General features: G+C 49.8%; 1 protein-coding gene across 3 annotated transcripts in view; it reads right to left on the reverse strand.

The window, feature by feature from the left end:
• Positions 1-2,801: 2,801 nt before the first annotated feature.
• The window catches only part of ALDH1A3 (aldehyde dehydrogenase 1 family member A3), a 37,714-nt gene continuing 20,271 nt past the window's right edge, over positions 2,802-20,244 (reverse strand). For all 3 annotated transcript variants that reach the window (XM_021680501.2, XM_044917763.1, XM_044917761.1), the window contains 5 exons: positions 17,909-18,093; positions 12,801-12,965; positions 11,471-11,628; positions 10,557-10,631; positions 2,802-4,693 (listed from right to left, as the gene is read on the reverse strand). In XM_021680501.2, the coding sequence (XP_021536176.1) occupies positions 4,621-4,693; positions 10,557-10,631; positions 11,471-11,628; positions 12,801-12,965; positions 17,909-18,093 (656 nt within the window). In that variant the 3' untranslated portion in view covers positions 2,802-4,620. The remainder of the gene's footprint in view (positions 4,694-10,556; positions 10,632-11,470; positions 11,629-12,800; positions 12,966-17,908; positions 18,094-20,244) is intronic.

Consider the following 20,244-nt stretch of genomic DNA (forward strand, 5'->3'; position numbering starts at 1 on the left):
GCTCTCCGCGCGGCCCGCCCGCGGGCCGCACGGGGCAGGGCCCGGGGCGCCTGGGACGCGGGGCTGGACGCGCGGGGCCGGGCGCGGCGGACACCAGCGGGCCGGGGCCTGGCCGTCCCCCTGCCCTCCGCCCTCTGCGCCTCCGGCCGCGCGCGCCGGGGCCGGGCCGGGCCCAGACTCACTTCCTCAATCCTGCGGCCCGCGGGCGGGCGGCGCGGAGAGCGCGCAGGGCGAGGATCGGCCGCGGCTGCTCCGACCAGCGACGGGCGCGGGGAGGGGGGCGGGGATCCCTGTGGTGGTCCGCCTCAGTTTCCCCAGCCGAAAGCCGGAGGTGCCCAGATGCACCGCTCCCGCCTCGGGGAAGCCGGGGCCCGTGAGCCCTTGTAGCGCGAGGTCTCCTCCAGGTTTGGGTACCCTGCTCTGTCCCCGCGGGGCAGGCGCGGCGACAAGATTGGTCGGTTCTCAGCTCAGCCCAGCTTTTACTGCCCCTCGGCTCTGCTCGGCGGGCAAAATCCAACGATTAACCTCTGACTCGTATTAGGCGTAGACTCGCAGTAAATATTTAAAAATCAGGGAATATTCATTTATGTACGATTCCGTATAGGGCAGTATAGAAACAGATATTTGTAAAGCTTTCGTATTTTGCAAACTGTGCCCCTCCCGTCGCATGAAGTTATTTAGTTATGGATGTATAGAGAGAGATGTCACTATTTGGTGAATCATTTTAAATTGTGTGGGGTGTTTTGGGCGGGGGAGTAGATAACCCAGGGCGGAATGTTGGCCATTATCCGAAGGCAGATCATAGGGACGCACGTCCATGCCGCGGGCAGCCATCAGATCTGGCTCCACGTGCCAACCCCAGAAGAGAAGCCTGCTCAGAAAAAAGCAGATGGTTCTGCAGCCTGGCAGGACCCGCGCACTGGACTCTTCTCACGTAATGTTAGGACTGGAACCTTCCCAGATTTAGCGCAAGACGGAGACAAATGCCCACCACCCTCACTGCCATCTCACAAAGGCCCGGCAGACGCAGGGCCCCCGCACGACCCCCGCACGACCCCCGCACGACCTCGCGGGCGCTCTGAGCAGTGGCCCCTCGGCGAGGGCACCACCGGGCGGCTTTGCTTTGCTCCCAAGAGGCCTCCAGCTCTCCCGCCACGGAACGCCCTTGCAAAAGGGTGGGTGCGGTTTTGCAATCCTGTCCTCAATACTTCGGCCCTAATTCCAGTACTCAAAAGGCAGCAGTGTGATTGCTACCGAAAAGTCCCTAATAATTCGCAGGGCGTGGCGTCGCAGTGCTGAGTGAGCCGGGCAATCGCGGCGCGGCGCGGCGCGGCGCGGCGCCTCCAGGGAGCGCGGCCGCGCCATCTAGCGGCACCGTGAGGAACAGCAACCCAGTGCCCGGGCGGACACTGGAGCTCCTGTGGCCAATGAGTCTGGGGCAACTCAGCTTCCCTTTGACATAAGTTTGGGAATAGGCTAGGGAATGTCTCCAATGTAAAAAAAACAGCCGAGTGGACTGCTTTGAGCTGGTTACATCCCAACATTTAACTCTATTCATTAGGCATTAGTTAATCACAGGTTTGCATGGGAAGGTTATCACAGGTCAGTTAAGATCTCTTCCTGCTGCTTCTTGCCCCCCACTCGCCCCCCCAGCACCGGCCTCCCCCACCCCTGGTCCTCTAGCTTTTGCTCTGCGTACCCAGGTTCTCAGCATCTCATGTTGGAATGACCCCTTCTAAGGTGGAATCAACTGGAAGCTACCTCCTCAACCTAACATTTCTGCTTTCTGAAAGCCTAGTGGCTGATTGCTACCCTCCCACCCCACGCCCACTGCCTTCTAGTCTTTTCTTCAGCTGGGAACTTAGTTTCCTCAGACATTCTTCCCTGACGCTTTATTAAAAAATCCCTTATCCACGTTTAAGCTCAAGTCAGATATATGTAGGAGCAAGGACAGTAAAAATTCTTTGTCCATTATCGGGAAAAGCTAAGGCATTCAAAAAGGTCCACTTTTAGAGAATGTGCCCACCTCCTGTGCCCCCCCACCACCACAAGCACACACGTGCACACGTGCACATGCACATGCATGACAGCCAGTCTGTGTCCCCAGAATGGTTCTCTTCAGAGAGTAAACCAATTGAAGGAAAAGGCCATTTTCCTAGAATGTTCTGCTCACATTTAGATTGAGAAATGAAAGTTTTCTAAATAAATAAGTACATACGTAAGTGCATACATTAAGAGAGATCTGATCCAAGCCTCCTTTACGTGTTCTCTTAAAAGATGGCACCTCGCTGCCCCATAGTCAGAGTGATCATGGATGATTAACATCAAATACACAGGTGTAACTCGATGAACCTAACCAAGTACAAGGGATATTCTTGATCCAACCTCAGCGTCAGCTCACGGCTTGGTGATTGAGGCTTCTTAGAAACTTAAGGTAGGCTAAACCCAAACACCTAGATCCCTGTGACAAAAATGGAAACGTGTGCACACAATAGCAGGATGCAATATTTTCCCTAAAACCCTGTGCAGTCCTCCCCACCATTTTCCGGACTCACCCCCTCACTAGTAAAAGGACACTCGGGCAGCTTAGGTGGCAGCTTACACTTCACCAACTAAGATGCGGAGCCTCTGAGGCCGAGCTCCCTGCCTGCTCAACCTTCAAACCAGTGGGTTTCACGGTCAGACTAAATGCTGAATGTGAATCCTCAGCTATCAATACTGCTTTATTACAAGCCATTTTGTACAGAAGCTCTGAGAAAGAGAAAGGTCAGCCACAGAATTACAACGAGTTTCGTCGTTAAGTAAAAAAACGTAATGTTTGTCAAATATCCGATTTTATTTTATCATTGTTGTATTGCCAGACACGATCTGTAGTTGGGGTCAGAATTCCGAGGCCAATAGATTTTTTTTTTGAAACCATACCACAGGAATAAACCTTAAAAGAAGTGAAATCTAATACTATATAGATTTCCATTTCTAAATACAGTATATTACAGAAGGTTAAATATACCACCTCTGTTTACTTACAACTATAAAAAGATACATTAACTATACCAGTTATAAATAATGTAGCATTTCATATTAAAGGCAGCATTGTACAATGAGAGAATAAGAACCCTCTAATGTATTACTATCAAGGTTAATGTCTATAGTTGCTTGAGATAAAATCCCGAAAATTCAGTGTATGAAGTCAACTCCTGACTTAGCCGACAGTTTAAGTGATAAGTGTTAACTGATGTAGAGAAGGTGAATTGCATATTGCCTATTTCTGACAAGAATGACAACCCCATTCCATGTAGGACTTTCTTTCATCCATACACTGGTTTTGATGTTTATTTTATTATTGCCCTCCCCCAATTTAATCCTATAAACATAATTTAATTCCCAAATATAAGCACCATCAGAAAAGTAACTAGTTAATAACAATGAAAGTATCCAAATAACGCAATTACGTTTGGTTTTGTTTTTTAAAGGCGTGATCAGGGGAACACTTTAAAACTTGGGATTGCACAGCGTTTGCACATATAAAGAGGAAAAGAAAAATTCACAACATGTTAGTGCAGTACTCAGGCCACTTTAGTAGGAGACCCAGTTCTTCCATGGAGTCTGGGTGTTATTTGTTAATTAATCATTAACATCAAAATAGGACTTTAAAAAACCAAGCTGTATTAAAACAACAGCCTTTCCAGTTGCGTATGTTTTGCTAATCTAAAATAGATAACCAAACTGGAGACAAAGAGAGCTACACAGGCTGATCAGAAACCATTAATGCAAGTGGTAGAAATTCATAATTTGTAAAAGCGAATTATGGCTCTGGTTTGTAAAACGCAGTTGCCAAGCTGTTGTCATGTCAGAGTACTGGGTCCTCAGCAGTGATGGAAACACTACGGATGTTCTCTGCCTGAGAAAGTGCCTTGGTTAAGGTAGACCGTGACATAGTTTTAGATAAGCAAGCTGGCCGTTGATTCGGTCATATTCCAAAAGGAGTTTTGGTTTTAAGCTGAGTCCTGTGGTCAGTGTCAAGAAGCAGTCCTTGAAGACCCACGCCCTTTCACACCCAAGTCCTTCAGTACCTTTCCATGGTACTTGCTTCCCCAAAGCTCCCCACACTGGATCCTCACAATCCTGTTTTTGTTTTGTTTTGAACTTAGTCCTGTTTCTTTCCCACTAACTGGTAGGAGGGGCTTGTTCTGTGGGCAGGTAACCCCGAGGAGGCCACAGGTGCAGGGCCCTGTTTGCAGAACAAGCCGGGCGTTTTTCCAAGTTCTTATTGGAGTCAGAGTCGGCAAAACATTTTTAAGTGACCGCTGGAGACTTCAAATACCACTTCCTGTTGGCCTCGCCCTGAGCCTCTTCACTGTCCCTGGGGGACCTGGTTGGAAGGGAAAAACGGAAATGGCCCCTAGCTCGATCCCCAGGCAGGACTTCAATGCCACATACACAACATATTGGTCAATGAAACAGGAGTGTGAGAGGAAAACTGAAATCGTTCAAATCCAGTAGATTTAAAGTCTCCAGAGCAGAGTAACCCGGGGAGGCGGGAAATGCAGGTGTTCTTCGGCAAAGTTCCATCTGCCACATTCAGCTGTCAAAGGTTTGAGGAAGGAGCCCGCCTTTCCTTCAGGGGCTCTTGTCATCGAGTTTGATGGTGACAGTTTTCACTTCTGTGTATTCAGCCAGCGCATATTCACCACTGCGATCACAGGAAAGAGGAGAACGTAAAACGGGCATGTCACCTCGCCTTTCGTTGCCAACTGTGGTCTAACGCTTGATTGGTCAATTACTCTGTTGGGCAGTTTGGAGTCGGTGCAAAGAGTCAGAATGTGATGACTTAATAGGGGAATAGCCAGGAGCATCACACCGTTAGTGCATTTAAGTAACTTCAGTTTAAATATCAAGTGTTTTGATGTGTGATGCTTTGGAAATATTCAGAAGGACTAAGTGTTTGCCTTTAATGGATGAAAGGGATGAGGGGGGGGCGAAAAAAGAAGTGGATTCCCTGGGTGGGGAGTAGAGAGTGAGAAGAGGGCCCACGTGGGTGAACAAGGAGGGGAGCAGCGGATGTGGCCAGAGGATCCACAAGGAACAGGGACACGGAGGGCCTGGAGTTGACCTCAGAGCCCACAGCTGGCGACCAGTTGTAAAAGGAGTAAGCCAGCCCAGAGCAGCGAGGGGGGCAGACATTAGCACAGACCGGACACAAGTGGGGGACCATGACCTTTGAGTTCGCCTCTTTGGTATCTGTCCCTTCTTTACATCTTGCAGAGCCCGGTGACCCTTCTCAGGTGTCATGGGCCATCGTCAGGGCAGCTCCCCTTCCCAGAACTGAGATATGGCTTTGGGTATGTTTAAATGCCTCCATATTGTGGGAAAAAAATAAATAAATAAATAAATGCCTCCACAACACGTGCTCTGCTGTTAAGTAAATAAAAATGTGTCCTTGTTGGGGAAAAGAGGTAGAAATTGAGGTGGCCACTGGAGGGTCTGTAGAGTCCCATGTCATCCCTTCGGTCCGTGGTTCTCAAGTGTGGTCTCAGAGCCTCAGCAACATCTCAGACCTTGCACAAAATGCAGATTCTCAGGCCCCCTACCCTGCCCCTGAGGTTGACAGAATAATGCCCCCTCGTCAATCCTCCAAACCGGTTAGGTTACACGGCAAAGGGGGATTAAGGTTGCAGATGGGATTAAAGTTGCCAATTAACTGGCTTTAAAATACGGAGGTTATTCTGGATTATCTGGGTGGGCCTGAAGTATCATAAGGATCCTTAAGAGGGTAAAAGGGAGGCAGAAGAAGAGAGTCAGAGGGAAATTAGACTACAGAAGCAGGTTCGGAGAGCTGGAACAGTGTTGCCTTTGAGCATAGAGGAAGGGACCACCAGCCAAGGAATGTGGGAAGCCTCTAGAAGCTGGAAAAGGCAAGGAAACATATTCCCTCCCTGGAGTCCCCAGAAAGGACTGTAGCCCTGCTCATGCCTTGATTTCAACTTAGTGAGACCGTCAGATTTTTAGCCTACAGAACGGTATTAGGTAATACATTCATGTTGTTTTATAAAAAACTAATACACCTATTGCAGTGGGGCCCAGAAATCTGTGTTTTAACAAGCCAGAGGATTCTGATACAGCTCAAATTGGAGAACCACTGGCTTAGACCTATGTAGGCAGGTCCTTAGCCTTCCCTAAGCCTCCAACTCATGATCTTTAAAATGGGCATACCATCGCCTCCTTGTCGTTATAACGATTGGAGATGATTTATTATGGAGCTGTGTGTACAGGTAAAATATAAAGAGTAGAAAGTAATATTATTATCTCTTAATTAATATGTCACTGGGATTTTTTTTGGTAGTTCCTTAAAACAAATAGTTCAAGAACCCGTGAGAATGAGTGAAGTATTTTGTAATCTTTTCTAAACATAACACAAAATATAAAAGCCATATGCAGAATGGTGAATTCAACTTCTGTAGAGCAGAAAATCCATTTCAAACCCCCCCCAAAACAAATGAGAAACTAGAAAAAAATTACATTCACAACACTGTGTGAGAAACAGTGCTGTATTCCTTCATATACAAAGAGCTCTTTTTTTTTTATTTAAAGATTTTATTTATTTATTTGAGACAGAGAGAATGAGAGAGACAGAGAGCACATGAGAGGGGGGAGGGCCAGAGGGAGAAGCAGGCTCCCTGCCGAGCAGGGAGCCCGATGCGGGACTCGATCCCGGGACTCCAGGATCATGACCTGAGCCGAAGGCAGTCGCTTAACCAACTGAGCCACCCAGGCGCCCTACAAAGAGCTCTTAAAAACCAAGTAAAAAACCCCACAATCAAAAGGAAAAATCAGCAAAGGGCATGAATAGTCAGTTCACAGAAAAACAAACACAGATTACCAGTAAGTGTGAAAAATATGCTCAACACCCTCACAATAAAAGACTTGCAAACCAAAGGAGCGGGAGCTCATTTTTCATGCGGCAGATTACCCAATTTTAGGAATTTATTCTGAAAACAATCTCCCACTAGTGCATAAAGATTTATGCACAAGGAAGAATCATGGTTTGTAATAGCAAAAGCCCTTGGAAATAACACAAAAGTCCATCACGGGAGACCCTTAATAAAAAGAATAGAGGCATATCCAAAGCCCATTCTCAAGACCACAAAGTAGTTTGCTCCCATTTCATTTGAAACAGAAAAGAATGCACATACGTACATCCATTGTATGCAAAGAAAATGCACAGTAATTCTAAAAGTGAGCATCTAGTGTTGCGCTGTTAAAAATTCAAGGTAGTTAATGATTTATCAACTTCCTAAAGAAAAGTAAACCAAATGATGAAAGCATGTTCGGTGAATTAGCCCATTAACTAATACAGTCCAGTCTTAAACCATTCCTGTAAGATGAAGTACACGAATCACCTTATTCTTCCTATTCTTGCAATCACTGCCAAAGTTCAAGTTCTTGCTGCTCTTACTCGACCCACTGCGGTGTCTCCTAATGGGTTTCTTGCCCAGTCATGACGGTCTTGGCGCTCAAGGCCATCCATGAGCCCAGCCCTTCTCCATTCGACCTCACCAGAATGTTGGAAGGAGGAGGGGTGATCACTGCTCTGGGCTCAGAACCCAGCGTATGCCCTAAAGGTGCTCATTAAATATTGGCTAAGTGAACAAATGAACAAAATGGGTGATGGAACAGTGGTTATCTCTAACAAACGGGATTGAGGATCCGTGAAGGGAGGCCTCACTTCCCACACATCTTGTGTGGATTGTGTGGATTTTTGTTGTTGTTTGTTGTCGTTGTTACCGCAAAACCAGCAAGAAAAGTGTCCAGGAGGAAGAGAACTTGGAGGCTTCCGCCCGAGACGTGCGCAGGAGCAGATCCCCGGAGGGGCCTGTGGGTGGGCGGCAGAGAGCCAGCCGGGTCCAGGCGGCCTGGGCTGGGGAAAACCACGGAATCCCCCGCACCATGCTCCAGCATACAAAATGAGAACTGGATGCGACGTGAAGGCATTAATCAGAGACCAGTGAAAATGGAAATTGGTTTTCAAGTCAGTTTCCAGGCTCCTTGTGAATTATGTTAAAGTGCTTTATCAAAAGCCTTGGGGAAATATATGCCAAGGGTAAAAAACAAAAAACACATTGAAAAAAGTCCCGGCTGTGGGGATGAGACCCAGGCTGTGCTCTGCGCCAGGTGGGGGTGCTGAGGCCCTGGAAGGGCGGTCGCGGGGGTGGGGAAGGGAGACAGAATGACACAGGTGAGGAAAGCAATAAACCATAGGTGGTGTGAGTCAGTACACACTGGAAGTCAGGCGGGCCCCAAGCACCCTTCCTGCAGCTTGGACATCCAAGGCCGTCTGTGTGCGACCCAAAATTCTTGCTGCAGCAGGAGGCCACGCCTGGCCTCTGGGAGGAGGACCGTGTGGGGTTCTGGGTCCCCCTCCAGCGGTCATGACCTGCCTGGTTGAAGGCAGCTGATCAGGAGAGACAAATGACCATGTATGCCCTGGCTGGCTTCAGTCCACGTGGCTTACAGAGGTGACACCCCCGTTGGGCAAGGTGTTGTGGTGTGGTAGGTCCAAGGATTCAACCCCACCTCTGTCACTTACTGGCAGTGTGACCCGGGAAAGGCATGGAACCTCCCCGGCACCCCTGGGTTTCTTCACCCAGAAACAAGGGCAGTTAGTGGCAGTAGCCATCTACAATGGACCGAATGTTTGTGTTCACCAAAAATTCATGCACTGAAGCCCTACAGCTCTCAATGGGAAGGTATTAAGAGGCGAGGCCTTTGGGAAGTGGTTAGGTTAGGAGAGTTGGAAGCCCTCATGAAAAGGATAAGCGTCCTTATAAAGGAGACCCCCAGAGAGCTCCCTCAGCCCCTCCACCATGCGAGGACATGGTGAGAACAGCCTTCTGTGAACTAGGAGGGGAGCCCTCGCCAGACCCCACATCTGCTGGCACCTCGACGTCAGGCTTCCAGCCTCCAGAATTGTGAGGAACCAGTGTCTCTTGTTTAAGCCACCCCGTCTGTGGTTTTCTGGTGGAGCAAGCAGAACAAAGTAAGACACCGTCTCGTGGACTGTCGTGAGCGTGGCATGAATGGACACATGCAAAGTGCTCACACTGAGCCTGGCAGGGTCTGTGCCCAGCACGTGCCAGTGGTCATGAGTACTACAGCTGTGGGGAGGCTCTGACAGGGACCCAGGTGACCCCAGCCCAGGCCTCATGTCTCTCTCAAGCAGGAGGATGTAAAAAGAAAATGAAGCAGAGGCTCCTAGAACAGAACACAAACAAGCCATCTGGGGATGAAACATGATTTCTGCAAAGGGTTTTCATGGCTGAGAATTTACTGAGGTTCCCTGAAAGGGAAACGAGTCATAGGAATTAGAGGGACACCAATGGACATATTTTACTCAGATGTTCAGATGTTTCTAGCATATTTGCCATGACTCAGGAATGGATTAGAAAGAAAGACCAAGATGGGGGAAGGGACCCCAGTTCCGTGGAGACGGGTCAAAAGCATTTGTTCAGGGAGGGAAGCCAGCCCCATTCTCTCATAACATCTTTATGAAGAATCTGGAAGGGGAGCTGCCCAAGCCGAGGGGAAGCATCTGAGTGCTCCCACTGGACGACATACAAACAAGAACGAGGTAATGCATTTGTATATAAATAACACAAACTGTTTAACTAAGAGTAAGAGCTCGGGGCCCTCTGAGATGTTCCAGGAGCAGTCTGCAGTTGTCACAGATGGTCCTCCTGGGAAGATGGATCCCACAAGCTGTTTGCCACAAAGGCTAATAAAACGCCAAGCACCACCAAGAAGGACGTGGGAGAGAAGGCCTCGTCCAGCTGGAAACTACAGTGTGTCCACTCCCGGAACGCTCTGTCCAGCTCTGTGCCTGGACCTTTTATCTTGGGCCAGACACAAGAAGGCCTGTCCATGAGTCTACGCCTACGGAGTTCATCTTCCCAGCGGGCAAGATGGAAAGCGACCCTTTAGGAGTACGCGGTGGATTTGATGGGGCCACAGAGGACATGGCAGTATGTCTCCCACAGAGGCACCGAGAAGGAGTCAGAGTAGCCCCGAGTCTGTCCGTAGAGCTTCTGCTAGTGGGGCAGCCAGGGCCAGAGCCCGACCTGGGAGAGAGCCCATTTTCCTTGCGGAGGGCTGGGGTTTGTGTGAGTCTAGCAAAAAGTGCACTTTTCCAGTTCCGCCCCTGTCCTCATGTGGGAAGCCTGTGCCAAATGTCTACTGAACACCCCCATGTGTGGTAGCTGCTGGGGAGGACACGGAAGCTGAGGCTAGAAGTTGGTCCTGGGGCCGGAAGGAGCGCGGTGTGAGGATGAGGGCGGAGGGCGGCAGGAGTGGGAAGGCGGGAGGGAGACAGGGGATGAGAGGGATCCCTCGCAGCCCCAGAGGGAAAGGGCCACCCGCCTTCCTGACATGGCCGATCTGGCCTGACAACACAGGGGCACGGGGCAAGGTCAGTGGCCTGGCGTGAATGCCCCCCGCCCACCCTGCGAACGTAGTGTGTGTTTTGTTCACCTGCCGGCAGGCATGCGGTAACAGATACTTACAGTTCTCTGCCGTTTCCTGACATTTTAAAACCACCAAAGGGTGCTTGTGCGTAGATGGCATTATAGCAGTTGATCCTAGAGGAAGAACGACAGATGCTCATAATTACCTGGGGAAGACCCACCCAGGTCATGGGTGTCCCGGCTCGCAGGGGCTTGAAGCAGACCCTTGCCTAGAGAATGACTTTTCGTCAAAGTTTTAATAATGGAAACATTATTAAATGTTTTCAACTTCTGCCTTCTCATTCTTCCCACCAGAAGCTAAAATTTGAATATTCCTAAGCATAAAACTTTTCGCTGGGATAGGAGGGAATGTCAAGGTGAGAAGAAAGGAGAGGGATACTGTGGCACTGGGGAATAAGATTTAGCTTTGAAATGCGCCAGACCTGACCTCAGAGCTCTCCCACTTCTTGGCTGTAAGGATTCTGGGCTTGCTACTCAGCCTCTCTGAGCCCCGATTTATATTTCTCAGCATTATCATCTTTCCAGGGAGGATAATGTCATCTGCAGGATGCCTGGTGAAGCAGGGACTTGGGTCCTCACTTTGAACAAGACCAGGCACTGCTTTTAGAGTCAGAATAAAAAATAAAGGTGGAGGGAGTGGAGTCCAAGGGGCAGCACAACTCTCTGGTCCGGAGCAGGGGTACCAGAGCTGGCTGGCTGGCTCTGGGCTCTGCTCTGCCACGTACTATCTGTGTGACCCTAAGCCAATCACCCGGTCTCTCTGTGTCCCCATGTCCTCCCCTGCAAAATACACACAGTGATGGTGCTTATCTCAGAGGTGGTCATGAGGACGGAGCACAGCTCTAAGGCAGCCCTTGGCACAGATGATGTGACTGGAAGCTGTCCGTAGAAGGGCCATGAGGCTAGCAAGCCAGCAGCTCAGGAGAGCCGAAACACACACATCTGCTACTCACCAGACAGTTCCGGACTCCAAGGCAGAAGCCAGCTTCAGGGCTTTGTCGAGGTTTTTTGTGAACACGGCTGCCGTGAGTCCATATTCAAGGCTATTTGCCCTTTTTATCACTTCTTCGATATTTTTGAACTTTAGTATTGGCTGCACCGGTCCAAAAATCTACGAAGAATTGCAAGAAGGGCAGTGAGAGGTGCGTCTGAAGGAGGGGCATCCGCTCTGAGCCAGCACCGACTTCGTTTTACCCAGAGTGCTCACACGCGTGAGGAATGAGGACTGGGGACAAAAGAACCTCCAGAGATCTTTTAAGCTACTCGACGGTTGACATCTGAAGGGAAGGATTACGATTAAACCAAACTTAAAATACCGACTGAAAGCACGTTTCAGGCTTCTCTCTCTTAGTGTCATCAGAGCTTCTGAGAAGCCCCAGCCCTCTGACGTGCACACAAGACAAAACTTTGCAAGTTTTCCTTGGAAAGTTATTGCTGAGGGTGTTTGAGGGGCACAGCTGTAGGACCGTGTGCCCCGACCTCTTGGTGGGACGTTTTCCATCAACGAGGATGCCTTAAACTGTCTCCCTAATAACTCCCAGGGGAGGGAGGGAGGGAGACACTGTTCCTTGCTATGTAAAACAAAAATAAAAACCCCATAAAAGTCTCTAGGAGAAAGTCTATAAAATACCCACACAGGAAGTACTCAGCAGTGATTCACTTTCTCTCGAGTCCCAAAAGACCACAGCCCAGCGTCCAACCACCCGGGACCCTAGGTGGGAACAAGTGTCCATCCGGATTAACGGTGAGATTGAAAGACAAAGTTAGAATCCCACTCTTATGGTGGTCTCCTCAATTTCCACCATTTTCAAGGATGCTCCTGATGGAAAACTTCAAAGAGAATTCCAGCCACGATGTGTTCTTTGAATGAACACACCTGTTGTTTTAGTTCAGTCTAGGGGCCGTGAAGGCAGCCTTGGGCCGTGAATCCACTGGTATAACCCACTGGTGGCAAGAAGCCTCCACGATGGGCCACCCCAAGAATGTGTTAGAAGACAGAAGAGGGACTGTCGCTCCTCAGAGATGCATGGAAAATGGGGGATTTAGGACAAACTCTGCTATACAGTGCTTGGGGTTCCCAAAGGCAGGTAGGCAAGATGGCTTCTCTCAGGACCCCAAAGGAGAGGAAGAAGGCCATAGGAGAAAGGAAAACACTCCCCTCACAAAGACTTCTGGGGTCCCTGAGCCCTAGAGAAGACTTCTGTTTGTAACACCCACTCCTCTCACCCCCCACGCCCCACAAGAGTCCCCTTGGGATGAAGCTTTTCCTGCAGCCCCCAGTACCTCCTCTTTGGCAATGCGCATGGTGTCAGTAACTTCTGAGAAGACAGTGGGTTTGATGAAGAGCCCCCTGTCTTCCATGGCCGAACCCCCACATTCCAGCTTGGCTCCCTCCTTCTTCCCACTCTCGATCAGATCAAGGATTTTGTCGAACTGCTTTTGGTCAATCTGCAAAACACAAGGAGAAGTACAGCTTGGGTTCCTTCGGGGCAGTGGCTGCCATCTGATGGGTCCAGTGGGCTTTCCCATGATCAGCTGTCCCGCCCCTAAGTGTTCTTGCCAACTCATAATTCATGGAACAGATGTGCCTTGCATGCAAATATTCCTCCGATGCACAAGTCTAGGCTCTTTGGAGCAGGGGAGAGATGGGGAGATAGGCTCTCCTCATCCTCTCCAGGTGTACGGTCTGTTCATACCACTGCCCTCTTCCATGCTGTTAAGCAAATCCGTGAATGAAACAAGATCTGAAGTGGTCACTTTGCTCTCCCAACTCTTCGCATCCTTCCAGGGTTGCCAGATTTAGCAAATAAAACCACAGGGCACCCAGTTAAATTTGCATTTTTGAAAGACAATGAAAGACTTTTTTAGCATAAGCATAGTGTTTGGGATATGCTTATGCTAAAAGTCTTTCCTTATTTGGGATATGCTTATGCTAAAAAAATCTTCTTCGCTTATTTGAATTCCAATCTACTGAGTGTCACAAAGGTTATCTGGAAACGCTGCTCCCTTCTCATAGGGCACGATGGATGAGGGTGCTAGTTACTGGAATTGTCCATCCATGGTGCAGAGGAGAAGGGAGAAGGAAAGCTGACCATCTTACCCAGCTACCCTGGAAATAGAGTGGCGTGAGCTTGAAGGTGAGATGGATGAGCTTTCCTTGTTGGTGAGGAGCCAGATCATCAGGAAGGCTCTGCCTTCTGCCACCTTGTCTAGGGATCTCCTGAGCCAGAGTGCACCCTGTACCCCCCTCCCCCTGCCTAATACTCTGCTTATAGACAAGGCACTCAACCAGCTGTCAAAGGGCACCCTTTTGGGGAGACTGTACTCAAGGGAAGAAGTGCTCTCCCCATCCCCAATGGTCCTTCTTCCTGAATTCATGAGTGCCCTGTTCTTGACCATGACCCTGTTGCTAGTCCCCTCCCTTTGGCTGAGAGAGACAGAGTTTTGATAGGTTTGCTATAGCTGAGCTTTTTAGATAAAAAAAAAACTGGTTTCATTAAAACAACTTTAAATAAAATAAAAAAACAAACAAACAAACAAACAAGCAAACCCAGTGGTGTATTTGGATGCCTGTCCGTTCCTGAGGGGCAGGCTAGCTTTCTCAGAACCGGTGGGCACAAACCATACAAGTCACTGGACCAGTCATCTCCTGACGTGTGGATCCAGTGTTGAAATTCCAAGTTGGATCCATACCTCACACCTGTACCAGCATAAATTCCAAACAGATCAAAACTTTAAGCGTGAAAAATGGAAGTTTTCAAATTCTCTCATGTGGGGAAAAAGCCTCTCTAAACATGGGGTGCTGATGGTCTTTTTATGACGTGAAATCCGGAAACCAAAAAGAAAAGATTGATAAATTTGAGTGTGTTGTAAAGAAAAAGGCAAAGGCGTTGTGTAAACAAAGTCAAAGGCAAAAGCACAAACTGGAGAAAACCTGACGAGTCATATCATAGAAAGGGAGCTAATCTCCCTCACGTTTCAAGAGTTCTTGGAAGTGTAAGAAAAATGACCAGCGATACAAGAGAAAAATAGGCACAGCACATGCGCAGTTGATAGACAAGAAACTACCAGTGGCTTTTAAACGTGATACGATGTTTTGCCTTAGTCATCATAAGACATACATGCATTTTTTTTTTTTTTAAATTTATTTGACAGAGAGAGACACAGCGAGAGAGGGAACATAAGCAGGGAGAGTGAGAGAGGGAGAAGCAGGCTTCCCGCGAAGCAGAGAGCCCGATGCGGGGCTCGATCCCAGGACCCTGGGATCATGACCTGAGCCGAAGGCAGACGCTTAATGACTGAGCCACCCAGGAGCCCCAAGACATACATGCATATTAAAACCAAGTGATCGGATGGGCATCAGATGGGCATCAGATGGGCAAAATCCATGCTCTGTCAGTATGGCTGGAGAAACAGACAAGCCCATACGAAGCTGGTAGGAACATAGGTTGGTTGATCCTCTTGTAAGGTAATTTGGCAACACTTAGAGAAATTACAAATGGGCTCCCACTCAGGAATCCCACTTGAGGACTGTGTCCCATGGATTTCCTTGCGCGTGTGCAAAATGATGTACTCTGAGACATTGCGCATAACCGCACACACCCACGCGTTTATCAGAACATGTTATCTGAATTCTGGTGAATTCGTAGGGCTGAACTCTATTTACATATGAAAAAGAATGAGGCAGGTTCTCATGACCTGTAGTATGGAAAGCTCTTCCAAGTTTCTAACGAGGGCACAAAAACCAAGGTGTAAAACAGGATAGATATCACAGTTATCTTTTGGGTAAAAACAGGGGAAATGAGAATACATACTCATATTTGATTATATATCCATAAAGAAGTCTTGGAGGGATACATGAGAAACTACGACCGTGGATACCCATGGAGGGAAGGTTAAGAACCAGGCTTATGAATGGAGGGGGGAGGATGGAAGAAAGCCTTTTCTCGACTGACCTTTCTATGTGTTCTAGGTTTTAACCCCTGTGAATGTACTCCCACCTAAAAAAGTAATTCAAACAAAACCACAGATTCTAGTAATATCTCCAGGTTCTCTCAACTTCTCTCTGGGTGAACCAAGTCTTGGGTTAAAAGTTCCAGGACTGCCCTTTCCTCCTCCCCGGAGGCCAGGAGGGCTTGTAGGGCTTCACCAAATACAGGTCCTGAGTGGCTGTGACCATTTTCTACCTGTCTGTCCTGGGGGCAGTGCTGGGTTCCCGTGGAAAGTCTGCATATCCAGACTCCACTCTTCCTGATGAGTCCATGTGAACACATTTTCTCAATCTAATAATCCCCCAAGAAAAGTCAGCTGGTGCCTTCCAGTGCTGGAAGGAGAACCTTCCAGAAGTGAAGGACACGGCTGGGCACACCACCAGGGACAGAGTCAGACAGACCCCAAAGGACAGGTCGGAAGCTGCACTTGGCTCTGCTGAAGAGGGCATCGGATCCTGCCCCCACCAGGTGGCTTGTGCAACGTTTATGCGCCTCATTGCTCAGTTGCCAAATAAACCTGAAAGATTCTGGAGCATTCGGCTGGCGACTGCCTGCAGTGGACACCGATCTAGGTCAGCGAGCTGTTTTACAGGCAGGAGACAGACAGGACTATTTAGACAGCTGTAAATCCTCTCTGAGTAAAAATCTTATTACCGTAGATGAAAAAGCACTTTGGGAGAAAAAGACCCAACAGCGTCCTAAAATAATATGCTGAGGTTAGGCAGCTTAAGTGAGCTTTCAAAAGGACTTTTAGCTGCAGCATCAAAAGCACCGATGAAATCAACACCCATTCTGCTTGGATCTGCTCTCTTGGAAGAGATTTCTGTATCTGGCTTCAAAAGTCAAGCCTGGAGCCTTGGAAAGAAACTTATGAATAATGATGGGGTGAAAGGTTTCCTTAGTATGGGATCAGCTCGCATATTTCCCACGGAGTCTGGATTAGCTTTACAATCATGGTGGATTTGATAATGGCTTGTGGCCATGTTTGCATTCAGACCAGAAATCCAACCAAGGCCACTAGACAACTTCGTGTCACTGGCCACTGGGTTTGGAGTTGAGGTCTGGCAGGGTGGGGAGTTTTGGCCACAAGAGGGGATGCTTCTCTCCACCAGGGTCACATGGCATCGGAGCCGCAGTGCATGTGGGCTGGGGCAAGGCAAGGATGGGCACGGCGGCCAGAAATGCACCTTTTCCACGTGGTCCTCCCCCTTCCCCAGCCAGGACATCCCCATGGGATGGTTAAGCAAGACCTGATCGACGTGGCCTGAAGTCATGCACATTTTTGGCCACCTGGATCGGGGAGCCTGTCATTGAATGCTCCCCCCTCCCCCACCTTTAAAAAATAAAGACTTATTAGGTGCCTTGAAATATTCACAATATTCATCCATCACTCCCATTTTCCAGACGAGGAAAGTGAGGTTTGGCAGGAGCTTGGGACTTTCACAAAGTCACAGAGCCAAACTTGCGTGGCTTCCCGTGTAAACATGTGGTGCCAATGCAGCGGGGAAGCAGTGAGCTCCCGGGATGGACACAAGTAGGTGAGTCTGGACATGTGATTTGCAACTTCGTGGCTGGGGCAGGACTTCGGCTCCAAGCAAAGTGGGTTGCTGTCGAGCTCCATTTCAATAATGCGTGGGATGGTCAGGCTGCCCTCTTTTAAATATTTATCCATCCGCTGCACTGCATAATTAGTAAGAAAGTGATACAGGATGTGCCCTTTTAAAGAGGTTATTAAACCCCGCGGTTATAATCATTTTCATCCCGTTGTTAGTTTCGAAAACCAGGCCTCTGGAGACGTGTTCCTCCTGCCCAGAGATGCAGCCCTGTTCCCTGAGCCCTCTCCACTCCCTCTCCACTGGGATTCTTTGGTTTCTGAGGGTCACCTTGTCCTATAGCGCATGTGAGCTCCAGGGAGGGCCTGAAGGCTGAGACTGTGGGCTCGAGGTACTTAGCCTCTGCCTTTACTTCGCTGCCTTTCGGCCAAGGTTACAACTCCTCTTCTGCAAGGAGACTGGCCAGGTAAGACAGCCTCTGCCTGAGTCTCTCTTCTGGGGATCCTAGTGGCTCAGAGACTGGACGGTCCTCTTGGCTGGAGGGTGCAGGCATAGGGCCTTAGGAACTGGGAATGCCTCCCTCCTGCCGAGGCCCCGAACTTGGCATTATCAGCCGCAAAGAGCAAAGCCTCTGTGTCCACTCCCGCTTTATAACCCCATCGAGACCCAGTGGGACCCGTACCGTTGACGGTGTCTAAACCAAAGCAAGAGGCAAGGCGAGGCAGCCTCCCTTCTGCTTTGAGAGGGACCCCGAAATCGATCGAAAAGCAGCAGAGCTGCAAGGGGCCAGGGCCAGAGGGGCTGCCTGGTTCAGCCCCCTGCGGGTTCTGACACATCAGTAGGTTACCTGCGGCCCCTGTTCCGTTCTGACGTCGAAGGGGTCTCCGACGGGACGCTTCTTGGCGTACTCCACGCTCCGCCTGACAAACTCGGCGTAGATCTGCTCCTCCACGAACACCCTGGAGGCAGCTGTGCAGCACTGACCTTGGTTGAAGAACACCCCCTGATGGGCGCACTCCACTGCCAAGTCCACTGGAGGGAGGGGGCGGCGGGGACAAGAGGAAGCATGAAGTCGTTAGGGCAGGACTGGTGACGGCCCAAACTCTAACTGCCCGCACCAGCAAACAGGCCCTGGAATGGCCGCGTTTCAGAAGTTCGTTTTATTCCTGGCATTTCCCAACAGAGAGGGTGGGAAAAAGCAGTGTAGGGTGAAATCAGTGCCCCCCCAGTGCAGGACTTCTTTACTCTGCTGAGGAGCACAGAGAGTTGCATTCCCGGTTCACCTGCTCCTGGAGCCCTCCCCTCTCCCTTTCTGGAGGACCCACATTCTGTAGAATAAACCTTCTGTAAGCATTGATGAGGCCAACTGGTGAGAGCTATTCCACCTTGAGTTTCCTTCACTATCAAGTCCTATTAAGTCAGCTTCTTTTGCTTATTAAGTCTTATTAAGTAACATTAACTCCACGTAGGATGTGGTTAAAAAGGAAGCACCGATTCTGCCCGAGGAGGTCTGGATCTGAACTAGACAGTGGGCATCGAGTTAAAACTAGAAGGGTGCTTAGTAAGGAAAACCTGGGGGCTGTGCTTCGCAGTGAAGAATGCTCAGTGGGCTATCGCCGACAGCTCACAGTGTGGTTTCTAGTGCTCCGCGGTGAGCTGCTTTTCCTGCACCCCTGCCGCCCTCCTACACGCACACGGCAGCTTAAGAAATGCAGCTTTCCTTTGCACGGGGCAAAAAGCATCCCTGGGGGCAGGGGCAGGCGATCCAGACACCCAGCATCGCTTTTGAGCACCTCGGAGGAATGCTGCCCTCCGCTTGGAGGACTGAGACATTGCTTTCGAGCCGGGTCTCCCATAGAAAGTCCCTGTAGTAGCCGATCGCGTCATAAGGATCTTGCCCGCCCTGCACCTGCCCCCCTTCTCTGTGCCAACTTAAAACTGTCCCTTCTCCAAAAGAACTAATTTGTTTCCTGTGCCCTGATGGGAGCCAGGGGTGATGGCTGCAGTGGTGGGTCGGGGGATGGGGGCACGTGATCACTGACATCATGCATGGATGCCAGTTTTGTCAGAATTGGATTCTGTGGACTGGCACTGCCCGGAGAAGCAGGACATGGCTCCGCAGGGCGTGTGTGAGCCTTATAAAAACCAGCCCCCAAACAGGAGGGAGTTTTGGGGCTTAGCTGCAGTTTTTTTCACTGGTGGGGGGAGAGGATGAGCTGAAGTGGAGACCGGGTGCCCAGACATGGTGGCACAAGAATGGGAAACAGGGGTGCTGGCTCTTTAGGACTGGAGTTCGGGACCCCAAGTGTGGCAACGCCCAGAACTGCTCTATGTGGTTCCAGAAACCAGTGGCGACACCATCGATGCTTCTACAAGGGAGCACCAGCCCAGGCGACAAAGGAGCAGTCTGTCTTCATGCCCAGCTTCCTTCTCCTTCCCTGAAGCTGGCTTCCTCATCCAGGCCACTCACTCTCCCGTGGAAAGCCAGCTTCAGAGACAGGAAGTGATATCAGTCCTTTACACCTTAGCGAGAAATTGTGTAGGGTTGTTTTTCTCAGGGATATTTGCAGCGCCCGCCTTATCTGAGTGTGGAATGGAAAGCTTTGTTCTCCACGAAAGGGATTTCTGGCACCAGGGGACAGGTGGGGAGGCTGTTCTAGAAGGTGCTTCAAGGTACCTGGGAAGTCACACCTTTTGCGGCTGACCCTGTCCGCAGGTGAATGAATGCCCGATGTGGCCCCTTCTTCCTTCTTCTGGACATGGCAGCCAAGAATAGCATACAGTTTCATGAAGCTCTAACAAGACACAAACTGCCCCCAAGCCACTGGGCGGGGGTTGCTTGCCCAGGGAAGAGGTGGTGGAGAGAGAGACAGGACCCAGACTAGGGGGGTATGTTTAAGGGTCCGCTGCCACTGTCCTCTCATTTGTCAGGAAGGAAGGAACATCTCGAGTTTCAGAGAGGCAAAAAGCACTCTAGGAAATACTGACTGGGAGGGGGGAATGATTAATGCTTGTGAGTGGGGAGCACTCGCCCTGCTCCTCCCTCTCCTGGCCGTCTCCCTGCATGGGGGACTCTGGGGAGGGTCTGGATCTGCTCCTCATGGCCCCAGCTCTGCATGGACAGGGAACACAGACTTAATCTTGAAGGGCAGAGACAGGCAGCCTCTCGGCCCCCACACAGGA

Source organism: Neomonachus schauinslandi, chromosome 9 (genome assembly GCF_002201575.2).
Source record: "Neomonachus schauinslandi chromosome 9, ASM220157v2, whole genome shotgun sequence".
Lineage (NCBI taxonomy): Eukaryota > Metazoa > Chordata > Mammalia > Carnivora > Phocidae > Neomonachus > Neomonachus schauinslandi.